We start from the raw sequence: 27693 nt of genomic DNA on the forward strand, positions 1-27693 counted from the left end.
GTTTACCCGGACATCTATCAAACTGATAGATAGTCGAAATGCCGACATGTATAACAGGTTGACTTGACAAATATTTCTCATTCTGACAAACAGAGTACTGATAGCATAACTGTATAAGAAGGGCATGGTTGGTCATTCTATCCAGCGCCGCTACGCCAACCTACTTCATCTAGTATATGGTGCTAACTCTTCCTTGTAGTGTCGTCTCTCCGTACCAATAAAATTGTTTACCAAAATTTACCTTGTTTCTCTTTAATTTTTGCTTATCCGACGTCCCTCAGAATTATGTAGGGTATATGTGCAGCGATACAGCGAAGGCCGTTTCTTCAACTATAGCATTATCAACGTGCACTGCCCACACGAAGGGAGACCCGACTACGAGAAAGAAGCGTTACACGCACAGCTGGAGCAGACATACGATGGATGTCCACTGCGGGACGCCAAAATCGTCATCGGTGACATGAACGCACAAGTAGGAAGGGAGGAAATGTATAGACCGGTCATCGGACCGGATAGTCTGCACACCGTATCGAATGACAACGGCCAACAATGCATAAACTTTGCAACCTCCCGCGGAATGGTAGTCCGAAGCACCTTCTTTCCCCGCAAAAATATCCACAAGGCCACATGGAGATCACCTAACCAAGAAACGGAAAACCAAATCGACCACGTTTTTATCGACGGTAAATTCTTCTCCGACATCACGAACGTCCGCACTTACCGCAGTGCGAATATTGAATCCGACCCCTACCTCGTTGCAGTATGCCTGCGCTCAAAACTCTCGACGGTGTACAACACGCGTCGAAGTCGGACGCCGCGGCTTAATATTGGGCGGCTACAAGACGGTAGACTAGCCCAAGAATACGCGCAGCAGCTGGAAGCGGCACTCCCAACGGAAGAGCAGCTAGGCGCAGCATCTCTTGAAGAAGGCTGGAGAGATATTCGATCCGCCATTGGTAGCACTGCAACTGCTGCACTTGGCACGGTGCCCCCGGATCAGAGAAACGACTGGTATGATGGAAAATATGAGCAGTTAGTGGAAGAGCAGAATGCAGCATGGGCGATATAAACGGGCGCGGAACAGACAAAACTCGATTTCCCGGAGGAAAAAGCGCCAGCAGGAAGATCGAGACCGTGAAGAGACGGAGCAACTGTACCGCGATAATAACACACGAAAGTTCTATGAGAAGTTAAACCGTTCACGTAAGGGCCACGTGCCACAGCCTGATATGTGTAAGGACACAAACAGGAACCTTCTTACGAACGAGCGTGAGGTGATCCAAAGGTGGCGGCAGCACTACGAAGAGTACCTGAATGGCGATGTGGCCTACAAGGTACTCTCTCAAATTTTATGCCGTCGACTAGCACTAATTAGCAAGGGAGTTCGTGGGGCAGTACCAGGCAGGTTTTATGGACGAACGCTCCACCACGGACCAGGTGTTCGCCATTCGCCAAGTACTGCAGAAATGTCGCGAATACAACGTGCTCACACATCATCTATTCATCGACTTCAAAGCCGCATATGATACAATCGATCGGGACCAGCTATGGCAGCTAATGCACGAACACGGATTTCCGGATAAACTGACACGGTTGATCAAAGCGACGATGGATCGGGTGATGTACGTAGTTCGAGTTTCAGGGGCATTTCCGAGTCCCTTCGAAACCCGCAGAGGGTTACGGCAAGGTGATGGTCTTTCGTGTCTGCTATTCAACATCGCTTTGGAAGGGGTAATACGAAGAGCAGGGATTAACACGAGTGGTACAATTTTCAATAAGTCCGTCTAGCTATTAGGCTTCGCCGACGACATAGATATTATGGCATGTAACTTTGAGAAGATGTAGGAAGCCTACATCAGACTGAAGAGGGAAGCCAAGTGGATCGGACTAGTCATCAACACGTCGAAGACGAAGTACATGATAGAAAGGGGTTCAAGACAAGACAATGTGAGCCACCCACCGCGAGTTTGCATCGGTGGTGACGAAATCGAAGTGGTAGAAGAATTTGTGTACTTGGGCTCACTGGTGACTGCCGAAATGATACCAGCAGAGAAATTCGGAGACGCATAGTGGCTGGAAATCGTACGTACTTTGGACTCCGCAAGACGCTCCGATCGAATAGAGTTCGCCGCCGTACCAAACTGACAATCTACAAAACGCTCATTAGACCGGTAGTCTTCTACGGACACGAGACCTGGACGATGGTCGTGGAGGACCAACGCGCACTTGGAGTTTTCGAAAGGAAAGTTCTGCGTTCTGCGGTGGGCCGGGCACGTAGCCAGAATGTCGGACAGTAACCCGGTGAAAATGGTTCTCGACAACGATCCGACGGGCACAAGAAGGCGAGGTGCGCAGCGGGCAAGGCAAAATTGAAGACCGTTAATTTAATTTAAATTATAGGAAGTGAAAACAATAAGGTGATACCGTGACCTGCCCTAATTCCGCGCATCTCCTAATACCGTGGTTTTGCTCAAAAATCAGAACCTGGCTGTCATGGACATCGTATTATTTGGTGAAATGTTCAAACATATTATGTTTTAACATTTCACCAAATAATGTGATGTCCATGATAGCCAGGTTCTGATTTTTTATAAAAACCACGGTATTAGGCGATGCGCGGAATTAGGGCAGGTCACGGTAAAGTGAATTCGGAGAAATACGTCTTCAGTAGGATATATTCACAATTTCGCTTTGTACCGTTTTGCGGTTTATGTGTTTAGTCTGGTATAAGGCAAAATGTGTTATTTTGTTTTCTTCAACTGCTCGTATTTGCCCGGTAGGGTAAATCACTACTTGGACCTGCAGTGATGAACTTAATTTTGAAATTAAAAAATCACTTAAATAAAGAAGAAAAAACTACTTGGGCCTATGGACCCGATTCCCAGCTCACTGCAAAGAAAACTAATGATACTGTTTGCAAGTCGTAGGTTTATGATTGATAATCAAAACAAAAAGTCTCCTGTTTATCTCGCACAATACTCAATATTCTTCAATCACTTATTTAACTCCTAATTGATCCAATTACTATAGAAAATGAAAATGTAGATTTCAAACTTTCGCTCTTTGTTGCAACACCACTGAGCCGGAGTGATTCTTTCTACTTTACATAACGGTATCTACAAATGAACACCTACCTGAAAATCGTCCTAGTGCTCGATACAGCCATTGCTCGAAACGGTGGTGATTAACAGGAGGTGATTAACAACCACACCATGATGCTAAACTCACACACTTTAATCTTTTCTATTTGTTTGTATTACTAGAATTTATATAAATATATAAGGATACATTTAAAAACGTATCCTCAAACTGAATAAAAAACCACCTCGGCCCAAGAACTTCTAGCCATACCATGCTGCCAAAACGCCCGGAGTCTTATTTTAGTATAGAAATAATCCTTCATCTTTAATAGGGAAACTGTCTAATACGTTGACGCTATCATGTTATTTATAATTATCTCGATTTCAAAAAGTGGAAATTTTTTTTTTTCTTTTTTATTGAAAGGAATTTGGATGAGTGCATAGGGGGAATGACGGCTTAGGTTTTGTTCTATTATTGGCAGGGGCTTTTTTATGACTGACTATCCTCAAATTTGGCCTAAAAGTTCTTTGCATATCAAAGAATATTGTGGCCAAATTTCATAAAATTTGGTCGACAAAAACCCCCTGACAATAATAGAACAAAACCTGCCAAAGCCGTCTTTCCCCCCAAGCCCGTAAAAATTATTATGTATAATACCATCTGTCGCATTTTCTACCGTCCCGAGAGAGGGAATGAGAATAAAATGTTGAGAGATTGAGAAAAATATTGCATATGCCGAAGAGACTTGGGTTATGCCGGAAAAGCTTTTTCAAACGATGTTCGGCAAGAATAGCTCTAGCTAGAGTTGAACCCTATTGCAGTATGACGCGGCCCACAAAATTCAGAAAAAGTTGCTCCTTGTCATAAATTTCAATTAAATAAGAAACCCTATTCATAATTATTGGATTATTGTTTCTTAATAGCCATGATTTTGTTTCAAAATTTTCTTAAATGCGCTAAATATGGTACCTCCTCAGTAGTATTTTATTGACGAGAAGCGGTAGCTCAAATATGAAGTTATGAAGGGAGAGCCTAAGATATTGTGACAGTACATATACTAGGTATACACAAAAGCGTAACAGAGGGGGGTTTTAAAATCTCAAAAAGTAGTGGTCGTTATATTTGAATCACACCAAACAAATTTATGGAGCAAAACAATTTGGGTTTCCGTTATTCAGATTTTTTCACATGTTCGGGTACCCAGATTTGTGTAAAGGTATCCAAACTCAAACGAGAGTAACTACGGTTCTGCTGAATCTAGGTCGCTTTCAAATAAATATGGGTAGATCCAGGTTAGCCTTTAATCAGTCTGATAGATACCCGGATAAATTTGACAAATATTTGTCATTATGAGAAACTTTGGTGTTCTTTTCAGTTCTACCAATTGCAAGAACACGATGGATTCTAAATTGGTTGTATATATCAATCAGAAGATTATACAGAACGCGCATACTCAATGAACTCACCCTTCTGCCTTTCGTTACAACTTTTCTATGTTGATTGCTATGTTAAATTGTTACTTCGGCACTTCCTACTGTTTGATTAAATAACGGCCCGTAGATTTATATATGAATGTGTTGTCCGACTCTTCTTGTGTGTCCTTTTGTCTCTTGTTTCTATACTGTTCCACTAATTGCTTACTTTTTGATAGGATCAATAGTGGTGCCACCTCGAATCTGTCCCCATCCAATCAAACTGCAATAGAAAGAAAGATTAACACATTTCACATCTTCAAAATATTTTCGCCATCTTACCGCCAATGTTTCTCTACACGTCTGCTCAGTGCAATCTTTTCGTCTTTCTCCGTACACACAGGATTCGTCAAAGCTATTTTGGCCAAATCCGCTTTGGAAGCGACCACACGGCCACCCGTGCTAAGAGAACCGATGTTGACCAGCAGCATCTCGTTCCTCGTCAGTTTCTGCACCTTGGCGCCCTTCTTGTCACCCTCTGTGCGAACCCCAAGTAACCGCTTCAACAAGTAATACGAAACTTCCAACTCAACGAAGATCTTCGGCAGAGCGCCGACAGCGCCAAGAACCTGTCCAACCAAACGATCGGCGCGGCATAAAGTCGGTTCAATCTTAGTACCCACTCCAATAAGACCCCCGGGCACAGCAAACTGCAGGTCGTTCTGCTCAGCATACAGTGATACAATTTTGGAAAAGATTGGCTGACAGGTTAACTTTCCATCCGCATCTTTACTAACCAAACCCGGCCGGACTTCAATTTCTTGACCAACGGTTAAAACACCGCGCAAAATCGAACCACCGGCAACACCACCCTTCAAGTCCTTCACTTCGCATCCGGGTTTGTTAACATCGAACGATCGAATAACAATCAACCGAGGAGCCGATGTGAAGTTTCTCGGCGGAATCGGGATCTTCTTGGTAATATATTCACACAACACTTCAATGTTGTATTTAAGCTGCGCAGAAATGGGAATGATGGGAGCGCCCTCCGCAACCGTGCCTTGTACGAACTTCACGATTTGTTCGTGCTGTTCCTTTGCTTGAGTGTCCTTCACCAAGTCGATCTTGTTTTGCAGGATGATAATGTGCTTCAGTTTCATGATCTCAATGGCAGCCAAGTGTTCCGAGGTTTGTGGCTGCGGGCAAGATTCATTACCGGCGATCAGCAACAAGGCGGCGTCCATAACGGCGGCACCGTTCAACATCGTAGCCATGAGAATGTCGTGACCGGGACAATCGACAAAGCTTACGTGGCGCACCAGCTGGAATCGACCATTGCAGGCCGGTCTGTAGCACGGGAAGCTATCATCCTTGTTTGAGCCACCTGATGTGTAGCAGGTCGGACGTAAGCACTTAGGGTTGTCGCATCTGTAGATCTTAGCGTTGGCGTATCCTGCGGATGGGTAAGGGGAATGATGAAAACAAATTTGAAACTTATTGTTGTTGGAATTGACTGTAGGGACACTTAGCAATGAATCACATGCCAGTGGCTGGTTTTCTACCCACCGTATCATCTTTGCCCTGATACAAAGTGTCACATTAACAGGTTTTCGTGTCCAATAAAATGAACAAATTACAAAATTAAGGCGCTAACATATATGCGCAAAAAGCAACATTTCAAAAAGCAATCTTCATAGCAAAAAAAATGGAAACATTTTTAAAGCTCTTTTAGTGGAATGTCTTCAACTGTATAAGACGAGTTTACTACTCTCCAGGCTCCATTTAACTCCACTATGTTTTGTTATCTTTACAGAAACGTGTTTCGAATTCAACTGTGAGGCCGTCTTCAGTGTTTCGCACTTGACTTGGCTTACCTCGACTTATAAAGAAAAATTTTTTGAGCCTTAAATCGAGTCAAGTACGAGACACTGAAGACGACCTTACTGTTGAGGTCGAAATACGTATTTGTCAAAGGTACAATAAAGTAGTGGAATTAAATGGCATAGTGCAAACTCGTCTTATGCCAAGTAAATTATTATGATCGTAAAGGTAATTTACCGTTGCGTGTTGAAAATGAAGGGCAAATTCTTCAACTATAGCCTGTTCTATGCCCCAACGAACGATAAGCCTAATGACGTGAAGGATGAGTTCTATGAGAGCCTTGATAAGGCCTACGGGAGAGTGCCCAACACACGAAGGAAAGATTGTCAGCGAGGATGCAAATGCGCAGATAGGAAGAGAAAGCTTTTTCCGCCCTGTCTTTGGTACGGAAAGCCTTCATTTCGCTACCAATGATAATGGTATGCGACTTGTGACCTTTGCTGCTGCTCGAGAGATGGCAATCAGCAGTACCTATTAAGCACATAAGAATATCCGCAACATGGCAACACCTGAGAACACACCTGGCAACATCCGAGTGGAGACGAAGCGAAGCCGTGACTACAACAGCGCAGGAAGTGTTAGGCACTGCAATGCGACGACAACGAAATGGTTGGTTTGATGAGGAGTGCCAGCGAGTGACGGACGAGAAAAACGCTGCTAGGAGTCGAATGCTAGTTCCTCGTACCCGTTCCAAGAGAGAGCGGTACAGTTTAGCAAGGGCAGAAGAGAAACCAATCCACCGCAGAAAAAAGGCAGCACGAAGAGAGTGTGAAAGCTGAAGCGCAGGAGAACATCAATGGCACGCGGCATAAGACTGCTCGCGTGCCCGCCATGTGCAATGACCGAGAGGGGAATACTGTAAGAGACAACAATTGCATGGTGGTGAAAATGAAGGTGTATTAAGGAGCAGGATGGATATAGTCAACAACGGTCAAGCTGTAGACGCACCAACGCTTTACGGTCAAGCTGTGGAACCACCAACGAGGTAAGGAAGGCGCTAAACAAGATGAAAAACAGTAAAACTGCTGGGAAGTACGAGATCCCGGTCGAGCTTCTCAAACACGAAAGTGAGCAGCTGCATCAACCGATCCACCACATTATCCAGAAAATATGGGAGGATGAAGAACTGCTTGCCGGCTGGTTGGATGGCCTCATATGCCCAATCTATAATGCTACGTTTTGACAGGGCAAGTGAATTGAACAACTCAGTTGAATTCAATTGACTTGCCAAAAGTTGAACATGTTCAACTTTCTTTTCGTTCAAGTGAATTGAATTAAGGTGTTTACACGTTCAGTTCGCGGTCGATTCAAGCGACTTGCTCAATTCACTTGCCTTGTCTAAACGTAGCATAAGAAAGGACACAAACTAGAGTGTGCCAATTACAGAGGGAACACTGATTGAACGATCACAGCTCACTGTGTCTAGACGCGTTTTTCAACTCGTAGACTTGTTATCGGTGCTGTTTCTAGCGTACGTTCTGTTTGTACCTAGCGGTTACAAAGTCGTGCGACGTGGCGGTTTAAAACACACTGGCATTTATATTTCCAAACAATGCCATTCAACCAACTCTGGCTGATATGGTTCGATTCGTGAAATCGTTAAAAGGTGATCAACGCATGATGGAGACAGCATATAAGATCTCCGATGAGAAGTCTGTCTTCATTCGATTTAAATCCGAAGAAGCGATGAAATTTACTTTGGAGAACAACGATTTTTCATTACCTTTCTTCTACACCAATGAAGAAAAGGTGGTAGTTCAGATGTCGGTAGCTGGTGCCAATACTAGATATGTGAGGATTTTCGACTTGCCACCGGAAATCCCTGATACTGATTTGTCATCTGTGATGGCAAAGTTCGGAAAGTGAAGCGCACAGTTCGAGACCGTTTTTCGGTTGAATATCAGCTTGATATGTATACCGGAGCTCGTGGCATCTACATCGAGATAGAAAAGGTGATTCCTGAGGTGGTGTATTTTCGAAATATGAAGGGACGCATATACTGAATCGATGGACTGAATTTGAAGTGCTTCGAATGCAAGTCAGACTCGCATCTGAGAAAGGTATGTTCGATACTTTTAGAACGCCGTAAAGGACATAAAATGCAAGCAAAACAAACAGTCGCGCTTGTGGCTCCGCAAAGTGTTATACACGACTGAGCCTTTCAAATAAACGAAATGAAAAAAAAAAAACAAAATACAGAGGAATCACCTTTCTGAATTTGGTGTACAAGATTCTGTCGCGTATGGGGCTGTACACATATTACGTCAGCACTTATGGGGGGGGGGGGGGTCGGGCAATATCTTACGCTCCATATAAAGAAAAATTCATGTGTATGAAAAAGATCTTACAGGGGGGGAGGGGGGGTCAAAAAACTCAGAAAAATTGCTTACGTAATAAGTGTACGACCCCTATCTTGTTTAAGAGGCTGAGACCGCTTGAGGACTAAGGAGTCCTTCGTTGGCGAATATCAGGCAGGTTTCCGTGAGGGCCGATAGTCGACGGATCAGATGTTCCTTGATAAATTCCGGGAGAACAACTTGCAGACTTACCATCGGCAAGTGAGCAACGAATTCAACGATTCAGTGAAAAAAAAATGAGATGTGACAAATAATGTCCGAATATGTTTTTCCGGCGAAACTGATAAGACTGATACGTGCAACGCTGGAGGGCTCGAAATCAAGTATTCGGATTGCAGACGAAGTGTCAACCTAGTTTGTTATCTTAGACGGATTGAAGCAAGGTGATGTACTTTCGAGTTTATTGTTGAGGGCACTTTTAGGAGATCTGACGTGCAGAGGAACGGTACTATCATCACACGGTCGCATATGCTGCTGGGCTAGTACATGGTGGCAGGTAGCGATAGAGGAAGACCTAGTGGTGTTGGTGCAGAGGTAGTGCTTGTTGGGGATGTGTTTGAAGTTGTTGAAGAAATTGGGGGTTAGAATAGGGGGTAAGAATAGGGGTTACTACGGATTATGTAATTAGCTTAGGTCCCGCAACATGCAGACGGAAACGAAATTTGCTCTATACAAAACTCTGATTTTACCAGTGGCCCTTTATGGACATGAAGCATGGACGTTCTTTTTTTTTTTTTTTTTGTTTATTTAAGACCTTTAACAATTGTTATTCAGGTCTGTAGATTTAGATATAATGCATGGACGTTAAAAGAGGTGAACCGGAGAGCTTTCGGGATTTTCGAGCGAAAAGTGCTGCGTACAATACTCGGAGGGAAACTAGAAAATGGTGTGTGGCCCAGACGCATGAATCATGAGCTGTATCAAGTATACAAAGAAGAAAATATTGTGAATCCTATAAAATACGGTAAACTTCAGTGGGTTGGTCACTTAGCGCGAATGTCGGAAGAATAGCGAAAACAATATTCAACAGAGAACCAAATAGAGGCCAGCGACTTCGTGGAAGGCCACGAACACGCTGGCTGCACGTGGTAGAATCGGAACTGGGGACCCTAAACGTTTGGGGAAACTGGAGGAACATCGCCCAAGACCGACGATTATGTAGCTCTACAATACGCCATTCATAGGTGTATCTAATATGTACCTTAATTGGAGTAAACCAATTTCAGCGTGTATACGCTATAAACTATTTTATAGTTATCGATTTGCCAAAGAATGCATAAAATAAACAGACCGACGACTGTCGGTCTCTTTCGTTATCCAGACATCAACTGAGATACACTTCTTTCCGAACAGCTCCGAAATCTACCTAAAACTAATTAAGGTGGTTATACATCAAAGCCACAAATCGGCCATTATGGAAACCACGTGCTTTTTCTAGTGATTTTTCAAGAGCATGAATTGAGAGAACCACAACGCCCATGGGGATGAAACATCCGTAGATCGTTTGTTTACTCATGCTAAACAATCGACTTTAATTTCAGCATTGTACGAAAATTATTACGCTAGATTTTAACTTTTGATAATAGGAGTAGAAAACCGTGTGGTGAATTTGAAATTCACCACATGGCTTGATTGTATAATCACCTTAAAGTTGATTTGCCTTTCCGCGAGTGTCCGCCTTCTGATCATCCTTTACCGTTTGCCTTCTGCTTTGTTTCCCGTACATTTCATTGGCGACGAGGAAAACGGTTCAAGTGCAGTGCGTGTGTTAAAAGCTGTGCTGTTCCCGGTGCGACATTGCCGGACGGACTTTAACAGTGAAGATAGTGTCGTTGCCATTCGGCGGCGGCGAGAAAATCTTCAGCAGCAACAAAGTATTGGTTGCAGAGCAGGTGGCAGAGATACGGAATAAATCAGACGGGAACGTTCCGGAAAAAAGGTATAGGTAAAGTAAAACGGGATTGTGAAGACGGCGAAAACTAGTGGTAGCACGTTTTAGTTCTCGTAAACACCATTTTGTGGTGTGCGATAGTGTTTTCTTTCATTGAAACAATAAACCAAACAACAAAACACGGAGAAAAAAGTTGTGAAAAAGATTTTTTCATGTAATTAAATAATCAACTTTTCTTTTCTTTATGTTTAGCCGGTGATAATTGTATGCTAAATTAAAACTACGTCTATTGTTTTACGTTTTTAACAAAGGGTTGGAACAACAAAGGAAGAGTGAAAAGGTTTTTGAAACCAATTATCAGGTTGATTAATTAGTGTTCTTCTTTATTTTCCAAATAGTGGCGATTGCCGGCGAAGAGGAAGTTTTTCCTTTCCTTCTGGAATTAGAACCCGCTGAAACTACCGGAGCAAAGCATTTTTTCGGGTTTGATATTATTGTATTGCGGTAAGTCCTTTTTGATTATACATTGTTTCTTTTATTTGAAATTTGAAAGTTTTGAGAAAAAAGTTAATGTTTTAGCTCTGGATTATATTTGTTTGTGAAAGAGGGCATTGTGTAGAAGAACAATTGGACAAAATGCTGTTTATCGCATGAATGGCGGATACACTAACGTGAAACGGTTTTGATATATTTATTTGGTGATTTTTTTATTTTTCTTGATGATCAATGGAAGTTTTTTGCTTTTAATTAGTTGTGCGTGAATTTTTTGAAACCAGTTAAGATCTTTTTAATTAGTGTGCTTTTATGGTATCATTGATTTGAAACATTTATCCGAATTATTTTGGGGTTAATCTTTATTCAAATTGAATTATTTTGGTTGGTTTTAAAAGTTATAGAAATGATTTCGTACGTAGCACCAAATATCGATCCGTACCGTAAGGGACAATCTTTCGCATCATGGTTCAAGCGGCTTGGGTACCATTTTCGTGTCAATAAAGTAGCAGATGCCGACAAGAAAGACCAGATGTTCCTTCTTGGAGGTGATTATCTTTTGAAGTGGCTCAAAATTTGTACTTTAGTGAACAGTTGCTTGATGATGCACCGTTAGATGAACTGATTGATAAACTTAAACAAAAGTTAGACAAAACTGATACAGCTTTGATTCAACGGTTTAAATTTGGGTCCCGAGTACAGCAACCTGGTGAAACAGCCACTGATTTTCTTTTTTCGCTTAAACTCCAAGCTGAGTATTGCAACTTTAAACGTAATAAACAGGATCGCATACTTGATCGAATTCTCATTGGCTTGTCGGATGACGCCTTGAGACAAAAGTTATTAGCGGAATATGGGGACAAATTGAATCTAGCTCAAGTCGAGAAAATGATATCTACATGGGAGTTAGCTGCTTCTAATGCAAAAACATTAACACAAGATAATTCTTTTGAACAAATCGCTTCTATTTTTGGAAGTTGTGGTAACCTTTTTCAACGTATGACAGATTCAAATCGAAGGCATGGTCCAGTGAAGAGCCGAGCAGGCTATAGACATTTTTCAGGTGATGACGAGCCTAACACAAAACCCTACAATAGGTACAGCAATCGTGTGAATCATCGTTCGCAGACCGGACGGGTTAGACAAGTGCGGCTCCAGGAACAGCGAAGAAGGTATCTGGATGCAGTGGTTCATCCGGTGGAACTGAAGAGCGATGAACAACCAGCAATTGATCAGCGAGTGTGCTACTATTGTGGAGTTCGAGGACATGTTCGCAGGAGGTGCCCGAAGCTGGAACAATTCAATAGGAGTCCGATCAACAACATCAACTTTGAAAAAACCTGTGCGAAAAATGACGATAATTTGTCGAATATGATGAGTTGTTGGAAAGACAAAAGTGATTATTCGGATCCAGGTGAATTACAGTGCATGCATGTTTCCTCCATTGGCAAAAGTCATCCATGTTTACTAGAACTGGGTATTCAAGGCATCAATGTGCAGATGGAGATTGATAGTGGCTCCGACGTTTCCGTGATTGGTAAGAAGCTATTTTTGGCTAATTTCGATGTTCCCCTACAGAAAAGTTTTAGAAATTTAATAGTGGTAAACGGTTCCAGTTTGAAAATTGCTGGGGAAGTTGTTGTTTCGGTTGTATTTCGGAATATAAAGGCAAAATTGAAACTTCTAGTATTGGATAGTGATCATGATTTTATTCCTTTATTTGGGAGAACCTGGTTGGATGTTTTCTTTCCCAACTGGCGTAATAGTTTTGAAAAACAAGTAACTGGAAACAGAATAAGTATACACAAGAACAACGATTTAATGATTCATGTCAAGACTAAATTGTCTGATGTTTTCATTAAAGATTTTTTGACTCCTATTAAAGGTAATGAAGCCGAGTTGGTTTTAAGAATTGACACACCTATTTATAGGAAAGCTATTGACGTTCCCGATGCAATAAGGGATAATAGTGCTGATATTTGTTTGCGATTCCCATTGGAGCAGTCAGTTGCTGATTTGGAAAAGATTGTTAGTGCTTGTGATGCTTCTGCTGTTATGGCAGAGCAACAAAAACAGTTGAATAATTTGAAATGTACTCCTTCCACAACACTTTTTGATAGAATACACCAAGAATATTTCTACTATAAGCATTACATTTGTTTATTGAACGCTGATGGCTTTTCAAAGTGGATGGAAGTTGAACGGAGGAACAATAAAAATGAATGTGAAGAATTGATAAAACTACTGTTAGCATATTTGGCTAAATTTGGGTTTCCAGACAGAATGTCAGGTAATGGTCCTCTATTAAATCCTCATGATTTCAAGAATTTTTTTGAGAGGCAAGGAATATGGGTTTTGGACAGTCTTCCATGTAATCCCGCTATGAATGGCAAGGGGAAGAGACTAGTTCGTAAAGTTAAAGATGTAGTGAGAATGTTTCTACTTGACCCAGAATACTTAAAGGCAAAACTGGAGGATCTAATTGGACTATTTTTAATAAATTTTGAAAACAATGTGACGATGGAAGGATTTATTTCTTCTCAGATAGTTTTAGTCCATACTTTTAAACTGTTAATCAATATGATTAATGTAAAGAAATACAAAGACAATAAAATCGTACCATTAATTAATTGCGATAATCGTAAGGGTGAAATAAACTCTGGATCTAACAACGGTATTGGTAAAATGCCCAGTAAAAATCCTTTGGATAGACTGATGGCTAATGATGCTCTATGGTACAAGAATAGTAATCGCCATCAGGCTAAATTGTTAAAAGCGTATTTGTTTAAACGTATCTGTAAAAATATTTCCCAGATAACGATTGGACAACGGAAAACAACTACGGCGAACCGAAGCCAAATGAAGTTCGTTGACGATGTGGGTATTCGGCGACGCCGATCGATGGTGGTGTATGTCGATCCCTATGTCGATGATCCCGGTCCATCACCACCACCACGTAGTACGATCGGCAAGGAGCTTTGCAAGGTGCAGGGTTGTTACGGAGATCCTGAAATATTTTCCGCGCCAAATCCGCGCCGACTAAAATCAAATCCGCGCCGTTTCCGCGTGACATGAAATCCATTCCGCGCCAAATCCGCGCGAACTGACTTCTCAAATATACGTGAAATATCAATTTTGGTTATCACAATTAACTGAACATAATCTCTTCAAGTTCGTTTTTAATAACATTATTGATATTAAATATTATTTTAAACTTCAACTTTACTCAAGTATGTATCCAATTGAAAATAGGACTAACAAAATCGCAGGTTATATAAAAACTTTTCTAGATGGTCCTTTTAATCACTAGAAGTACTGAAGATAAGTGAACAAAAACTAAACAGCCAAAACTATTTCAAAAAGCACCGCTTTTTAGATAAGTTGCTGGTTTGGTCATGTTTTGTTTAATTATTTTCAGTGGATTTTTACACATAAATTTCTTGTTGATCGAACTATACGAGATGAATTGATATACAAGGAATGGTCAGGCCAGATTTGATCATATATATTATAGAAAAACTTGGCAAATAATAATAAACCTGCCGTAAAATATGAAACCGCAATTTCTTCTCAAGCATCAAATTATGAAGCTTTTTTGTAATTTTCTATCACAAGACATACTTGCGTTGAGATTAGGCAATTAGACCGTACAAATTTGTATTTAAACAAAACTTCTGTAAAACAATAATTTAAATTTGTATCAAGAAACAACTCCAGCAAAAATTAGTCCGGAATTTGTGCGGAAAGTCTTCTTCAATTCTTGTGACAAGTTTGTCTAGAAGTTCATGCAGGAAATTCCGCCAACTAACATTTTTATCGTAATTTTCAGGCTAGAATTCCTGTGTCCTTTTATACTAGAATTTCAACTAAAATCTCTGAGAATACCCACAAAAAATCCTGCAGAAACTCATCATTCGCACACATTCATCCCGGAAATTTCTACGGAATACTCCGGGAATTTTCGCGGAAATTATCCTGGAAATGTTTGCAGAAATCCAACTGCTCTTGCAGAAGTCGTTCCAAAATTGTCTGCAAAAATCGCTTTGGTCATTCACGCAGACATTGATTTGTGACTTCCTGCGTAAAAACTTCCGGAGAATCTTTCATTAAAATCTAGACGCAATTAATGAAGATTGTTTAAAGAAATTCCTGTGATCGTCGCTACAGGAATTTCTGAGAAAATCGCAAAGTGAATTTTTGCGGAAATTTCTCAGGGAATCTGTAAAAATTATTCCGGAAATACATTCGGAACTTCCTTCATGAATTCCTGTGGAAATCGCTTTGGAAACTTCTGCAGACATTTTTTGGTAAATTCCTGTGGATAACCTTCCGAGAATTGTTCCAAAAATTCAATATGGCATTGCTGCGATTTTTTTACAGTGGTACCTGTGGTCAGTGCTCCAAGAATTTTTGCAGAAATTCATCCACAATTTTCTTTATAACTTTTCGGATTTAAAATGCTGCAGTAATCATCTTCAGGCTGCATATTCCTCATAAAATCCTTGTGAAAATTCTTCAGAAGGTTTCTTAAATTTTGTGTGAATATTCATGCTAAAAAAATTACCGGAGTTATATGAAAATATCGCAAAAAAATACTCCTAGAAAAACTGCGTTTTTTAAGCAGTACCTTTTAAAAATTACATTCCAATGTTTGAACGAATTTCTGCTGAAGTACTTATTTAAATTAGGCATCTGCATCAATAAAAGAAAATTTTTGTATTTTCATTTGACCTTTCCCGTCAAAACTAGTATCTCGTTTTATTGTCTTAGTCGATTCTAGGGTTTATACAACAATTGAACTTTCCCGTTAAAAATTTTTATTCGCTCAATCGAATCTTTGGCTTATTTAAGGTCAACTTTCCCAAAGAACGCATATTTTTTACGCCTCTAAGTATTTTGAAAATATAAAACAAATATAAAAAAAGTGCTGTTTTTTAAGATTGCCCCAATTTTGAACGAACATCGGGTGAATTTTTCAGGCCGGTTCACACGTGCAGCACTTTTTCGGTTTCTGCTTGCGATTTTAAAAATAGTTGGAGGCGCCAAAAAATATGGGTTCATTGGGAAAGTTGACCTTAAATAAGCCAAAGAATCGATTGAGTGAATAAAAATTTTTGACGGGAAAGGTGAATTGTTGTATAAACCTTTATTTGTTTTTGATGAATGCTATGAAAGAAATATAAAATGTTCAACACTATATCAGAATTCCTGACGAAAAAACTTTCGAAAAATGCTGTGGTTCCTTTTATGATAATCAATCAGAAATTGACAAATATCTCGAGTGCTCATGTCCTTCAACAGACATGTTTTGTATGTGGCATGCTTTAGAATGGTTTAAAAGTGACGACAAGTGGCGCCACTCTCCTAAGCGCCTGTAAATATTCGAAAAATAATGAGAGTTATTGACTTCGAACGTAAATTTTGTTCTCAACAACATTTGCTAACGAAAATTAAACCCACTAGATAGACATAAAACTAATTTTCAAATAAACATCCTTAGATCCAGCATATTATTTGTTACACTTTCACCTAAAACTAAATCCGCGCCAAATCCGCGCGAAGCCCTGAAATCGTTATGTAAATCCGCGCCAAATCCGCGAAAACCGCGAAATCCGCGAAAATCGCGAAATCCGCGTAGTCGTAACAACCCTGAAGGTGCCTTTCCGGGGATTCCTGGAGCGCGAGTTGCAGAGACGAGAAGATGAATTGCCGCCGGTTAAGCCGAATCGAAAACGAAAGTACGTGAATTTGGCGCTCGATGGCCTGCCGTGGCGTTCGAAGAGAACGCGAAGAAACAGAAGTGAATTTCAATATTTTTTTCATTCGAATTGTTAATAATTTGTTAATAGTAACTATCGATTTGTAAATGATAATAATACTATCGAATAACTTCCGAAGAGGGAAGGACTAATATGTACCTTAATTGGAGTAAACCAATTTCAGCGTGTATGCGCTATAAACTATTTTATAGTTATCGATTTGCCAAAGAATGCATAAAATAAACAGACCGACGACTGTCGGTCTCTTTCGTTATCCAGACATCAACTGAGATACACGTCTTTCCGAACAGCTCCGAAATCTACCTAAAACTAATTAAAGTTGATTTGCCTTTCCGCGAGTGTCCGCCTTCTGATCATCCTTTACCGTTTGCCTTCTGCTTTGTTTCCCGTACATTTCATATCGACGCTGTAGCCAACCAGGTATCCAGGTAGGCTATTTTTGCCTTTAGGTGAGGCAATGCACGGAAGGCTTGTTTTCATGAGAAATTGCCAACATTTTTTAAATGTAAGGCCAATTTTTTATCAAAACCCTAAAATTCATTTTTAGTTTAGCTTAGACTGACTGTATATATCAATGGTTCCTACTCCGTGATGGAAATGTTAGTATGTGGTAATTGTTGCTACTACAGACCGAGAATACCTCTACATCTCCACAACTACCACGGGAAGGAGGTTGTGTTAGTTGGGTGGGGTAATCAGTTACATAGATAGGGATTCACAATGGAAAGTGATGTGACCTATGCAACTTCTACACAACAGTATTAGCATTTCCCTAATTTGTTCAATTGTTCATCCTTCGCGAGAATAAACAATCAATCGCTCAAAGTGAGCGATTGTTCATTTGAATTTCGGATTAAGCGCCCGCGTCATCATTTCTTAGCGTAAGGAAAGTTAAAAAGAAACGGGATTAAAATTGAAAATGAAGTAATATTCACGGCTGTTCAACTGATCGGAAAGCTAATGTCAATCAGCAAACCTTATTTTATTTCTATTTTGAGGTTAAATAAGAATGTTCAGCCAGACATATTTTGTTTATTTACGTTTATTTTCCATGTTGTTTATTTTGCATTACATTCGCGCACATGTGTGTGTGTCGCTTGCCGTGACCAGTATACCGTAATCAGGATCTCACTGGTATTAATCCTGATGTGCCGGTTGGCACTCGTGTTGGGCTTGTGCGCTTTGAGCAGCACACGGTCGCTTACCAGTCAATTCGCAGTGGCCATGGGGAGGGGTCGTCAAGCCCTTGGACATAGTCCATGCCGCCCCTTCAAACCCCATTTTTATTCAATAAATAATTGGCAATAAACTTTTCTCCCTTCTTCCTTCTCATTGGCATTACATCCTCACTGAGACATTGCCGCCTCGCAGCTAAGCACTTCAACAGGGACTACCTTTCAGTATTATTTCTGGATGATAGGCAGTACTAAACGTACTCCTCCCAAAACGACACTTCTGAGCCCTTTGGCTCTCTTGTTTGTGCCAACAACCACACAACAGCCTTGAGCCCTTAAGTCCTTTATCTTTTCCTTGTGCCTGCTGAATGGCCACATCTTTTTTTAGCCATTTAGCTCCCTACGTACTCGCAAGATACTCAGAAAGTCCCCGGCGGCGGAAGCTCCCCCGATACAGACGACCCGCATCCGTGGAAGACTATTACATTACCAACGCTACGCTTTTACCTGGTCATCATATTCATAGATCAGCTCAAATCCTACGCATTTTCTTACTTCAACCGGTGACCGGAAGACTGCCGAGGTCAGACCAAAGATTCCGGGTGGAGATAGCTTCCGGTTCAGTGGTGCCCCGACGACCCGAAGCCGGTGCATTCGCACATCACGGTCTACTCAGTTGGTCCCCGGCGGTGGACCTAGTCTACTCCGATAACCAAGTTTCGATGTCCTTGAGCCATTCAGCTGCCACTTTTTTCGTCTATGTGTGAATCAGGGCATATGGTACCCCACTCCAGGAACCAAGCCTTTCAAATAAATGTATCGATGCTGTAGCCAACCAGGTGTGGATTTTCAGACAAACCGACACGATTGGTCAAGGCGACGATGGATCGAGTAATCGGCGTATTTCGCGTTCTATCCTTAACCGATTTTCTCACAAGTTGCATTGAAAAGGCGGTAGAGCCTCGAAGATCGCCTTTGAATTTGATACAATCAGCCATTCCACTACTAGGTGAATTGATTTTAGTTTTTTTTTTAGTAAACAATGAGGATGATGGGCATTAGCATTAGGAGTAATAGGCATTAGGTTTCATTTCCTGCTGCGGACTTCAAAGTAAATAACAACACTAACATTTTTGCCGTTCAAGTTGTAAAGATCGGTTTATTCAGGCACAATTCACTAACCATGTGTAGGTAGATATCTTTATCGGTAAAGTTAAATTGTAAAACTACAATATTTAATCATACTTTTTAAGACCGGTTCGCATTGCCGGATATTAAGGCAGCACAACACAGTGTATAATCGAGTCTATAAAAAACGAGCCCCGCACCTACGTTTAAAACACATACTTCATACAATTGTCGGCTCCGCATCGACATTCGGTCAAGTTCTCTGGACCCCCATCACCATCCGGAGGTTTCTCCCCGTCCAGTGCGCGACTTTCATTAACCTGCGTCTGGTAGTTGATGGTCAGCTCCTCGCCGGCTTCGATCTTCCTTTTGGCAAAAAACGCCAACCGGGGCAGGTTCGGATCGAGACAGTTCACCCAAACGGACCAAATGCCGCAGTTGGGATCGCACGAATGGTTGATGAATCGGGCAATGTTTCCGTAGTGAGCGGCATCAATCGTGTACGGGTTGTCACTTCCGTTGAAGTCCAGATCGAATAGGTAAGTTCGGCCTACAGCGTCGTACTCGCGACCACGCTTCTCCGCCTCTTCGTAGGTGATAACCTCTCCTATGTATTCCGTGATATACCAGCCCTCGTAAATGGTTTGGTTGGTCTTCACACCCCAGCCGCGACCATTTGATGTCTTGAAGAGAGTAACGTTGAACTTGCGACCATTTTGTAGAACACGGTTGCAGCAATCGGAACTGCACTTGCAACGTTTGTTACACTCATAGATCGGTGTTCCAGGGGCTACGTTGATCCTCTTTTTATGATTATATGCAATTCGTGCTCCAGCCATCTTTCCACAGCAATCGCTCCGGAAACCGCACTGCTCGCATTCGCATCCGTAAGGAGGATCATCTGGAATATCTACGCCTTCACCCGCAAGGTTTTCCTTGATGTACTTAAAGTTTTGCTGTTGAGGAACATCGAAGTCTTGTAGATTTTCTAGCACAATTTTACTACTCGGCTCAAACTCGTTAATCATGTCCTCAAACTCCTTCATTTTGACAATCTGTTCGTGACGTTTCTTGTAGGATATTTCTGGACCAATGTTAGCGAGAATGCGATCATAAACGCGTTTGTTCTTACATCCATTCATGCGAATTTTTGAATACAGCACCAGATCGCTGTCGAATGCTAAGGGATCAAATTTCTCATACTCTTCCAACATTTCTTTGAATGTTTTTGTTTCGTGCGCTTTAATCGCCGCCTGGTATTCTTCGGTTTTGCTAATTTCCTCGCGAATCCCGTCAATCTCTTCCTTATGAGCTCCAACTTCGTATTGTAGAAACTCGTGAATCGAGTTACACGTTCTGATGTTGTTTAATGGCTCCCAAGTATTGCTCTTTGAGCTATAGCCACGCCATTTTATATGGAAATATGGCGCATTTGAGATTTCCTGAAGGTCCAAAATTTCCTCGACAGAGTATTCACCATCTTTATTAGCTTTTGGGTGGCTGTGTGATTTACGCTTTTTGCCGCTGGCAGACAATGGGGTGGACGTTCCCGTTTCCGATCGACCACGTGTCGATGGCGAGCCAGTACTAGACTCACTCATAACAGAAGTTATAGATTTTCTACGTGTCGACAGTCTTGAAGAACATGGCGTTGTGCTTCTCAAAGAACGCCTCGATGACGTGACGCTGACAACCGAAACTGCATCATCATCATCATCCTCTTCGATTTTCAATTCCTCATGCATTCCATTACCGTTTTCCTTCCTTTCCACGCAGTTGTCGCCATTTCCGAACGATCGACTGAAGTAGAATTCAATGTTCCGTTGTTTCAGTTTGCCATCGGATGCCAACGTTGGGGTGCCACCATTGAAATAGCTGCTGATCTTAGCTTGCTTTAAGCGGCTTCCGTCCGATGGCGATGGGCTAGACGAATTGGCATCTCGTGCACGTTTGCCACCGGATGCTGCCGGCGGCGTCTGTATTTTGTATCGTTCGTGTGTCATTTTTATATACTGCGCCAACTCGGCAGGACTGGTTGTTAGCCGGTCGATAAGCTCGTCGGACAACGGCTCTGGAAGATCGAGAAAGCAAAGGATGAGAAATTTGTGTCTGGATCAGTTTTGATTCTTTGTTGCATACAATTTTAGCTACACAGAAAAGGAGTACAGCCATCAACACTACAACTGCTGCTGTCTAAGCAATTCGAAAACTTCTAAGAGTTAGTTAACTAATTGCAGAAACATTGCTGCATTCCAAGAAATACAAATTCCGCAGGGTAAATATTTGATTTTCTGCTAGCCCTTATTAGCCACTCTTGTGCTATATGTAACGTTTGTTCAAAATCTGATGCCAGATACAAATTTCTTCGCAAGAATAACTTAGTCAATCTTCCAGGCACGAGTCTCAACTGATACTGATACTAATGAAGTGTTGAAAATTGAAGTACTGTTTACCAGTATTTATAACTAACGAATATTGTCCCGTCCTTTCATCATTATTACTTGCATTAATGAACAGTGGATTATTATGCAAGCATAATGATCATTTGAAGGGATTACTTTTAAGATAAATTTTCCCAGTCGACTTCAAAAATTGGTGGAATGATAATTTTCAATATTAGGATACCTAGGGAATTAACGAACAAAAAAAATGAACGGTGCAAAAAATGGGACTTAACAGAAAAACAAACATTTTTGAACGGAAAAATGCGAGGGAATCATATTCGGTATGTTCCTTTTCTTTGGATTAGGAACGTGCAAATAAATACAAATTATTCCGCACTTACCCAACTTGATCGTAATGTTTCGCTCCAGTTCGTTCTTGAAGCGAACAGTCTGCACACCGGAGATAGCCTTCACGACGGTGGATTTCCCGTGCGCTACATGGCCAATCGTACCAATGTTGATCGTGGCCTGACGCGAAATCACCTCCGGGGAAAGTGGTGTCAGCTTGGCAATGTCCTGGAGAATAAATAAAGGAAAGGGGAGTGAGTTAGTGAATAGAAATTTATTTTTCTACGTTGTTAGGATTGAGATCAAATATTAAAAATAAATTTCGTACACTGAACATGCAATTAGCCTGAACAGGTTATATAATACTTTGTTCGTACTAGAGTGTCGCTATGTGGCACGCAGAAAAATTTCCAATAAGTCATTTGTTTTCTTTGAACTGCGCAGGATGACTTGAGTTTGATTTGAGACAAGCATTGCGCTTCTACTTGATTGTAGATCTGACGACCTGAACTCAAGAACGTTTTGGATGGCCTTCAGTGTATTGAAATCCAGAAAGATCGGTATAAGGATCTGTTGGGAAGGGTTTTAATAGCTGCCGAAAACATGATGGATGAACAATAGGGTGGCTCAAAAAACACTTTTTTAAATTGTTTGATGGGCCGCCCTCTTATTCGGTTCTATTTGATGCCCTGATGCTCTGGACAAAATTTCAGCCAAATCGGTCAACGTTTGGGCGGTGCTAAACTCGTTGGATGTTTATATGGAAAAATGTATGCAGAAACATCCAAAAACAGTGATTAGCAGTTGGACGGCACAATTTACGATCAAGAACCATGATACTCATTCAGTTCTTGTAGAATTAAATACAGAATGTTATGCTGAAAACCACGAGAAGATTAGAGTTTATTAGACAAAGATATTAGCATTTTACTGGAGTGTTGTAGGGGTGAATTTATTTCTTTTCCAAGATAAAAGAAACGAAATTTGCTCAAACCCCACTTCAGAGAAATGCAAATAACTTAGCCGGGAAAACTCTAATCTTCTCGCGGTTTTCTGCTCAACATTCTGTATTTATTTCTTCAAGATCTGAATGAGTATCATAGTTCTTCATCGTAAGTTCGTCCAACTGCAATTCACTGTTTTTAGATGTTCTGCATACATTTTTGCATATAAACTTCCAACGAGTTTAGCACCGCCCAAACGTTGACCGATTTGGCTGAAATTTTGTCCAGAGCATCAAGGCACCAAATAGAACAGAATAAGAGAGCGGCCCATCAAAAACATTGAATAAAGTTTTTCTCATACTAATTTGAGCCACCCTAATGAACAAGAATCTCCCAAAATAGTATCTTCAACTCATAAAATTTATTGTATATATGTCTACAGTTTTTTTGTAATATTTTTCCCTTCTGTCTGGAACAATTTGGTTTATTTCGTGATAAGATTTTAAGAAATATGACCATCTCTTAGATCAGGGATATGGCTTTCAAAATCGGTAATTACAGTAATCAGATAACTTGGAAACGTTCAAAATCACTTCTACTTGATATATTTCATGTATCTTGCTTAACATGTGAAAAGGGCCTACATCCATAACTTTAACATTAAGAAAATGCTGTTCGAAAAAAATACATCACCCATTTCGCAGATTTATGATATTTCGAGCACCAAAAACTTCTAATAGCAAATAATCAACACTGTTTATTCATCCATAACCTTATTTGCATCGAAAATAACCAAAAACGTGTAGAAATAGATAAAAGAAAATTTTAAGTCTATTTTATTTTTTTTAAATTGAATTTGTTTACTTTTTATTGTAGGCCCTTATCAATTGTTAACCGAGGTATTTACTTTATTTTATGACGCCAGAACTTTATTGCACTTGATAACTGAAGAAATTTGGCCATGATAGCAAAAAATAGGAAAAAAAACACAGACATTTTTGAAACTCATGAACGCGGGGTCTAGCGGGGCGGCACCTAGATTAAAAGAAAGCTCTACTAATCCCCTTTGAGAAAAGTCCGGGTTCATGAAATTTGGTCAACACTTTACTGAGAGTGAGAACGAACACTTTTAAGGAAGTGACTGTCGTCTGGCCTTTTAAGGGTTAAATGGGTTCAAATGGGGCCCCATTGAGCTCACCCTCTTCCGGCAACGCTGCCTCGAGATGCTGCGTGTATGCAGTGGCGACATCGGGTGACTTCAGTCGCTCTAGGTCAGATCCCGCATGCGGCCCTCTAAGATACTTCTGGCGGCCCGCGAAGGATTTCTGAGAATACACTACAAGTGGGCCGTTGATTTGCATTATTCCCATTATTTTGGTGTACTCGGAAATCTGTTAAAGGCTACCTTACACCTCAGGAAAATTTTCTGCCGGATTTCGGTCCCCATGCATTTTAAATGGGGCCGGGATTTTGATTTTCCGTGCCCAAATCCCATTGCATATGTAAAAATACATTGGGAAAAAATCCGCGGACCAAATTCCCGAGGTGTGAGGCTTTTATAATTATGTTTCAAGAAATTCATATTAACATACATGGATGTTATATAGGCCGACAGCAAATAAACTTCGATGTTATCGCCCCGAGTTATGATAATAACTAATATGTTATTCACAGATTTGAAGAAACTAAAGCTTGAAATACAGTTGTCATATACTCATATACTCCATGATAAGAATACTTGATTTATTAAAATCAGTTTGGTATGGTGAAATTGAACCTCAATTTCACTGGATTATTACCTCCAGAAAATAGGTTGGCTAGCAACTATGGATTCTGTTCAGAATTCCATTCGTACATTTTTCAGAATCGCAGAAACAGATTCTGTTTAGAACCTCCAAACAGATTCAGTTCAGAATCTCAAACAGAATCCTGAACGGATTATATTCGAAATTTCAAACGAATTCCGAAAGGATTATTCTCCAAATATTGACCGGAATTCTGTTCAGAATCTCGAACGTGTTCTTATCAGAATCTCAAATGAATTCTGTTTAGAATTCTAAACGGATTCTGTTCAGATTTCCAGACGGATTCCTTGGATGCAGAGGTGAATGCTTCTCAAAATTTCGACCGAAGCCCCTATCTTTATTTGCTACAACAAGAACACAAAAACATAAGATAGAATAACTGAGCCGAAAAGATGCTATGATAGACAAATACAAAAATGGTAACTTGGTTTAGAATCCACGCAGTTAATAATGCACACTAAGCTGCGAGGCGAGATGTCACAGTAAGGGATGTAATGAAAAACAAATGTTACAAAACTACTGCGGCCCGCTTTATCAGGTCAAAATTTCTGTGTGGCCCGTGATAGTAAGTATGCTGGGGACCACTGCTCTAGGTCGTACCGCAGCGGCCGTAGGTACCGAACATTGTTGATGACGGATAGTTTTGGGCGCAGTTTAACCATAACCAGATAGTGGTCAGAGTCGATGTTAGTGCCACGATATGTCCTGACGTCGATAATTTCGGAGAAGTGCCGTCCATCAGTCAGGACGTGGTCGATTTGTAACTCTGTCTGCAGTGTCCATCTCCAGGTGTACCGATACGGAAAGCTGTGTTGGAAGTAGGTGCTGCGAATGGCCATATTCTTGGAGGCTGCGAAATCAATAAGTCGTAGGCCGTTTTCGTTCGTCAGCCGGTGAGCGCTGCACTTTCCAAATTTAGTCGGTCTAAACTCTTCCTCTTGAGAAAAATATATTAAGCTCTTTTAGTGGAATGTATTAAACCGTCTAAGACGAATTAAGTACTGTCCATTTAATTCCACTAGTTAATTTTCGTAATCTTTGCAGATACGTATTTCGACCACAACTGTGTGGTCGTCTTCAGTGTCTTGTACTTGACTCGACTCGAGTCGAGTCAAGTACAAGACACTGAAGACGACCACACAGTTGTGGTCGAAATACGTATCTGCAAAGATTACGAAAATTAACTAGTGGAATTAAATGGACAGTACTTAATTCGTCTCTTCCTCTTGGCCAACCTGAGCGTTCAAATCTTCTATGATGATTTTGACGTTGTGGCTTGGGCAGCAGTCGTACTCACGTAGCTGCGCGTAAAATGCGTCCTTATCATCATCAGTGCTTCCGGAAAATGTTGATTATGCTGAAGTAGAAGAACCGGCCTTTGATCCTCAACCTGCACATTCTCTTATTGATCGGCCACCACCCGATCACGCGCCTTTGCATATCGCCCATTACTATGAAAGCTGTTCCCAGCTCGTGTATTGCCGCAGCTCTGGTAGATGGTATGATTACTTTTAAACGTTCGCACCATTGATCCCTTAACAAACCTCCTGCAGCGCTACGATGCCGAATCCACGGTCCTTGAACACATCGGCGAGTATGCGTGTGCTCGTGATGAAGTTGAGAGATTTGCAGTTCCACGAACCGATTTTCCAATCGCTAGTCCCTTTTCGTCACGGTGGTCTTCGCCGATGGTTCCGGTCCGTACTCTCTTGTTGATTCTTCGTTGCGTGAGTTTTTTTTGCCGGGTTGCAGAGCTTGATACTAAACCCCCTAATACTATGTTCGCACTAGGGCCTTGTAACAGGGCTATCTTGATGAGCTTTCTTTTGTCGATAATTTGAATAACATGTTATCCAGGTCATAGTGCGAACATAGTATAAATTTCCGGAGAACCATTCCTCCTTATTTCCGGTGGACCATGGTGCACAGTTTCACTTAGAGTCCCTCGCTGGCACTGAGACGATCATCAGCCGCCTCTAACATGGAGAACAGACGCAGTTGTGAACCGCTCCTAACATGGAGAACAGACGCTCAGTAAGATTTGCACCTCCGGAGAGGAGCCCGTAAGCCGTAAGCCCTTCCGAATCGATGGTTACAAATAGCCTTACTACACAGTTGCAACAATTATCTGGCATGGTTGAAGTGCTAAGCAAAAAAGTGGACAACATCTCTTCTGCACCGTCACAAAATACTGGTCCAATTTTTTCGCCAATGATCGCTGTACCAAGCCAAAACAAGACACCCATCTGGTCAAGAATAAGCACGAAACGTCGTCGTGGAGATTTTGGCCAATCAATACGACCATCAGCGAACAAGGGCACAAAGGCGATGGATTTTAGTGATCTTTCCATTCCCTCAATCATACCCGGCAAAAAACATGGTTGCTGGGGCACGGCTGTGCGAATCTCGGTAAATGTTCAACATTTTGGTGAGATCCCGGTAACAATATAAGTCTGTACACGAGAGAATCGAATCTGCCTTCGACCTCTCTGGAGTCTGGACAGCCCTGCAACGACGATCTAAACCCAATGCTATGTATTTCGGATGGTGGGAGCCCCTATTGGGTTCCCGCCAAAGGCTAGTATCCATATGAATTTTAAACTTTTCCTACCCATTGATTGTTCGTTGCAGCCCCAGTTGCGATCACGTAAATGATGCCATCTGGATTTATTACCAAAATGTACCTGGATTGAGGACGAAAATAGAAAACCTGGTGCTGGCGGCATTTCGTCTACAATCAAAGGTAGGAGAGTTATTATGTGCGCAATCTACATTCCACCGGACAAAAGTCGTGATTATTATTATTATTATTTAACAAAAGTCGTGATGCAGATGTAATTGAACCGTTTGTTTGAGAAACTGCATAAGTAACATTTTTGGCCAAAATGAGATTTTTATATATTCTGAATCCTCGTCCAAAAATACATATTCTGGCAAAAAATACGAAAAAAAAAATTTTTGTTCAGGAATGTATGAAATTTTTTCGTTTGTTTGAGAAACTACATATGTCCACGT

At 41.1% G+C, this 27693-nt stretch overlaps 1 protein-coding gene across 2 annotated transcripts in view; it reads right to left on the reverse strand.

The window, feature by feature from the left end:
• Nucleotides 1-4483: 4483 nt before the first annotated feature.
• The window catches only part of LOC134224474 (eukaryotic translation initiation factor 2 subunit 3-like), a 31055-nt gene continuing 7845 nt past the window's right edge, over nt 4484-27693 (reverse strand). The window contains exons 2-4 of one of the 2 annotated variants that reach the window (XM_062703833.1): nt 21983-22157; nt 4836-5946; nt 4484-4776 (exon numbers count right to left, since the gene is read on the reverse strand). In XM_062703833.1, the coding sequence (XP_062559817.1) occupies nt 4719-4776; nt 4836-5946; nt 21983-22157 (1344 nt within the window). In that variant the 3' untranslated portion in view covers nt 4484-4718. Of the gene's footprint in view, nt 4777-4835; nt 5947-19199; nt 21269-21982; nt 22158-27693 lie in introns of those variants that run through there. The other variant, XM_062703832.1, reaches the window with a different exon arrangement.

Source organism: Armigeres subalbatus, chromosome 3 (assembly GCF_024139115.2).
Source record: "Armigeres subalbatus isolate Guangzhou_Male chromosome 3, GZ_Asu_2, whole genome shotgun sequence".
Lineage (NCBI taxonomy): Eukaryota > Metazoa > Arthropoda > Insecta > Diptera > Culicidae > Armigeres > Armigeres subalbatus.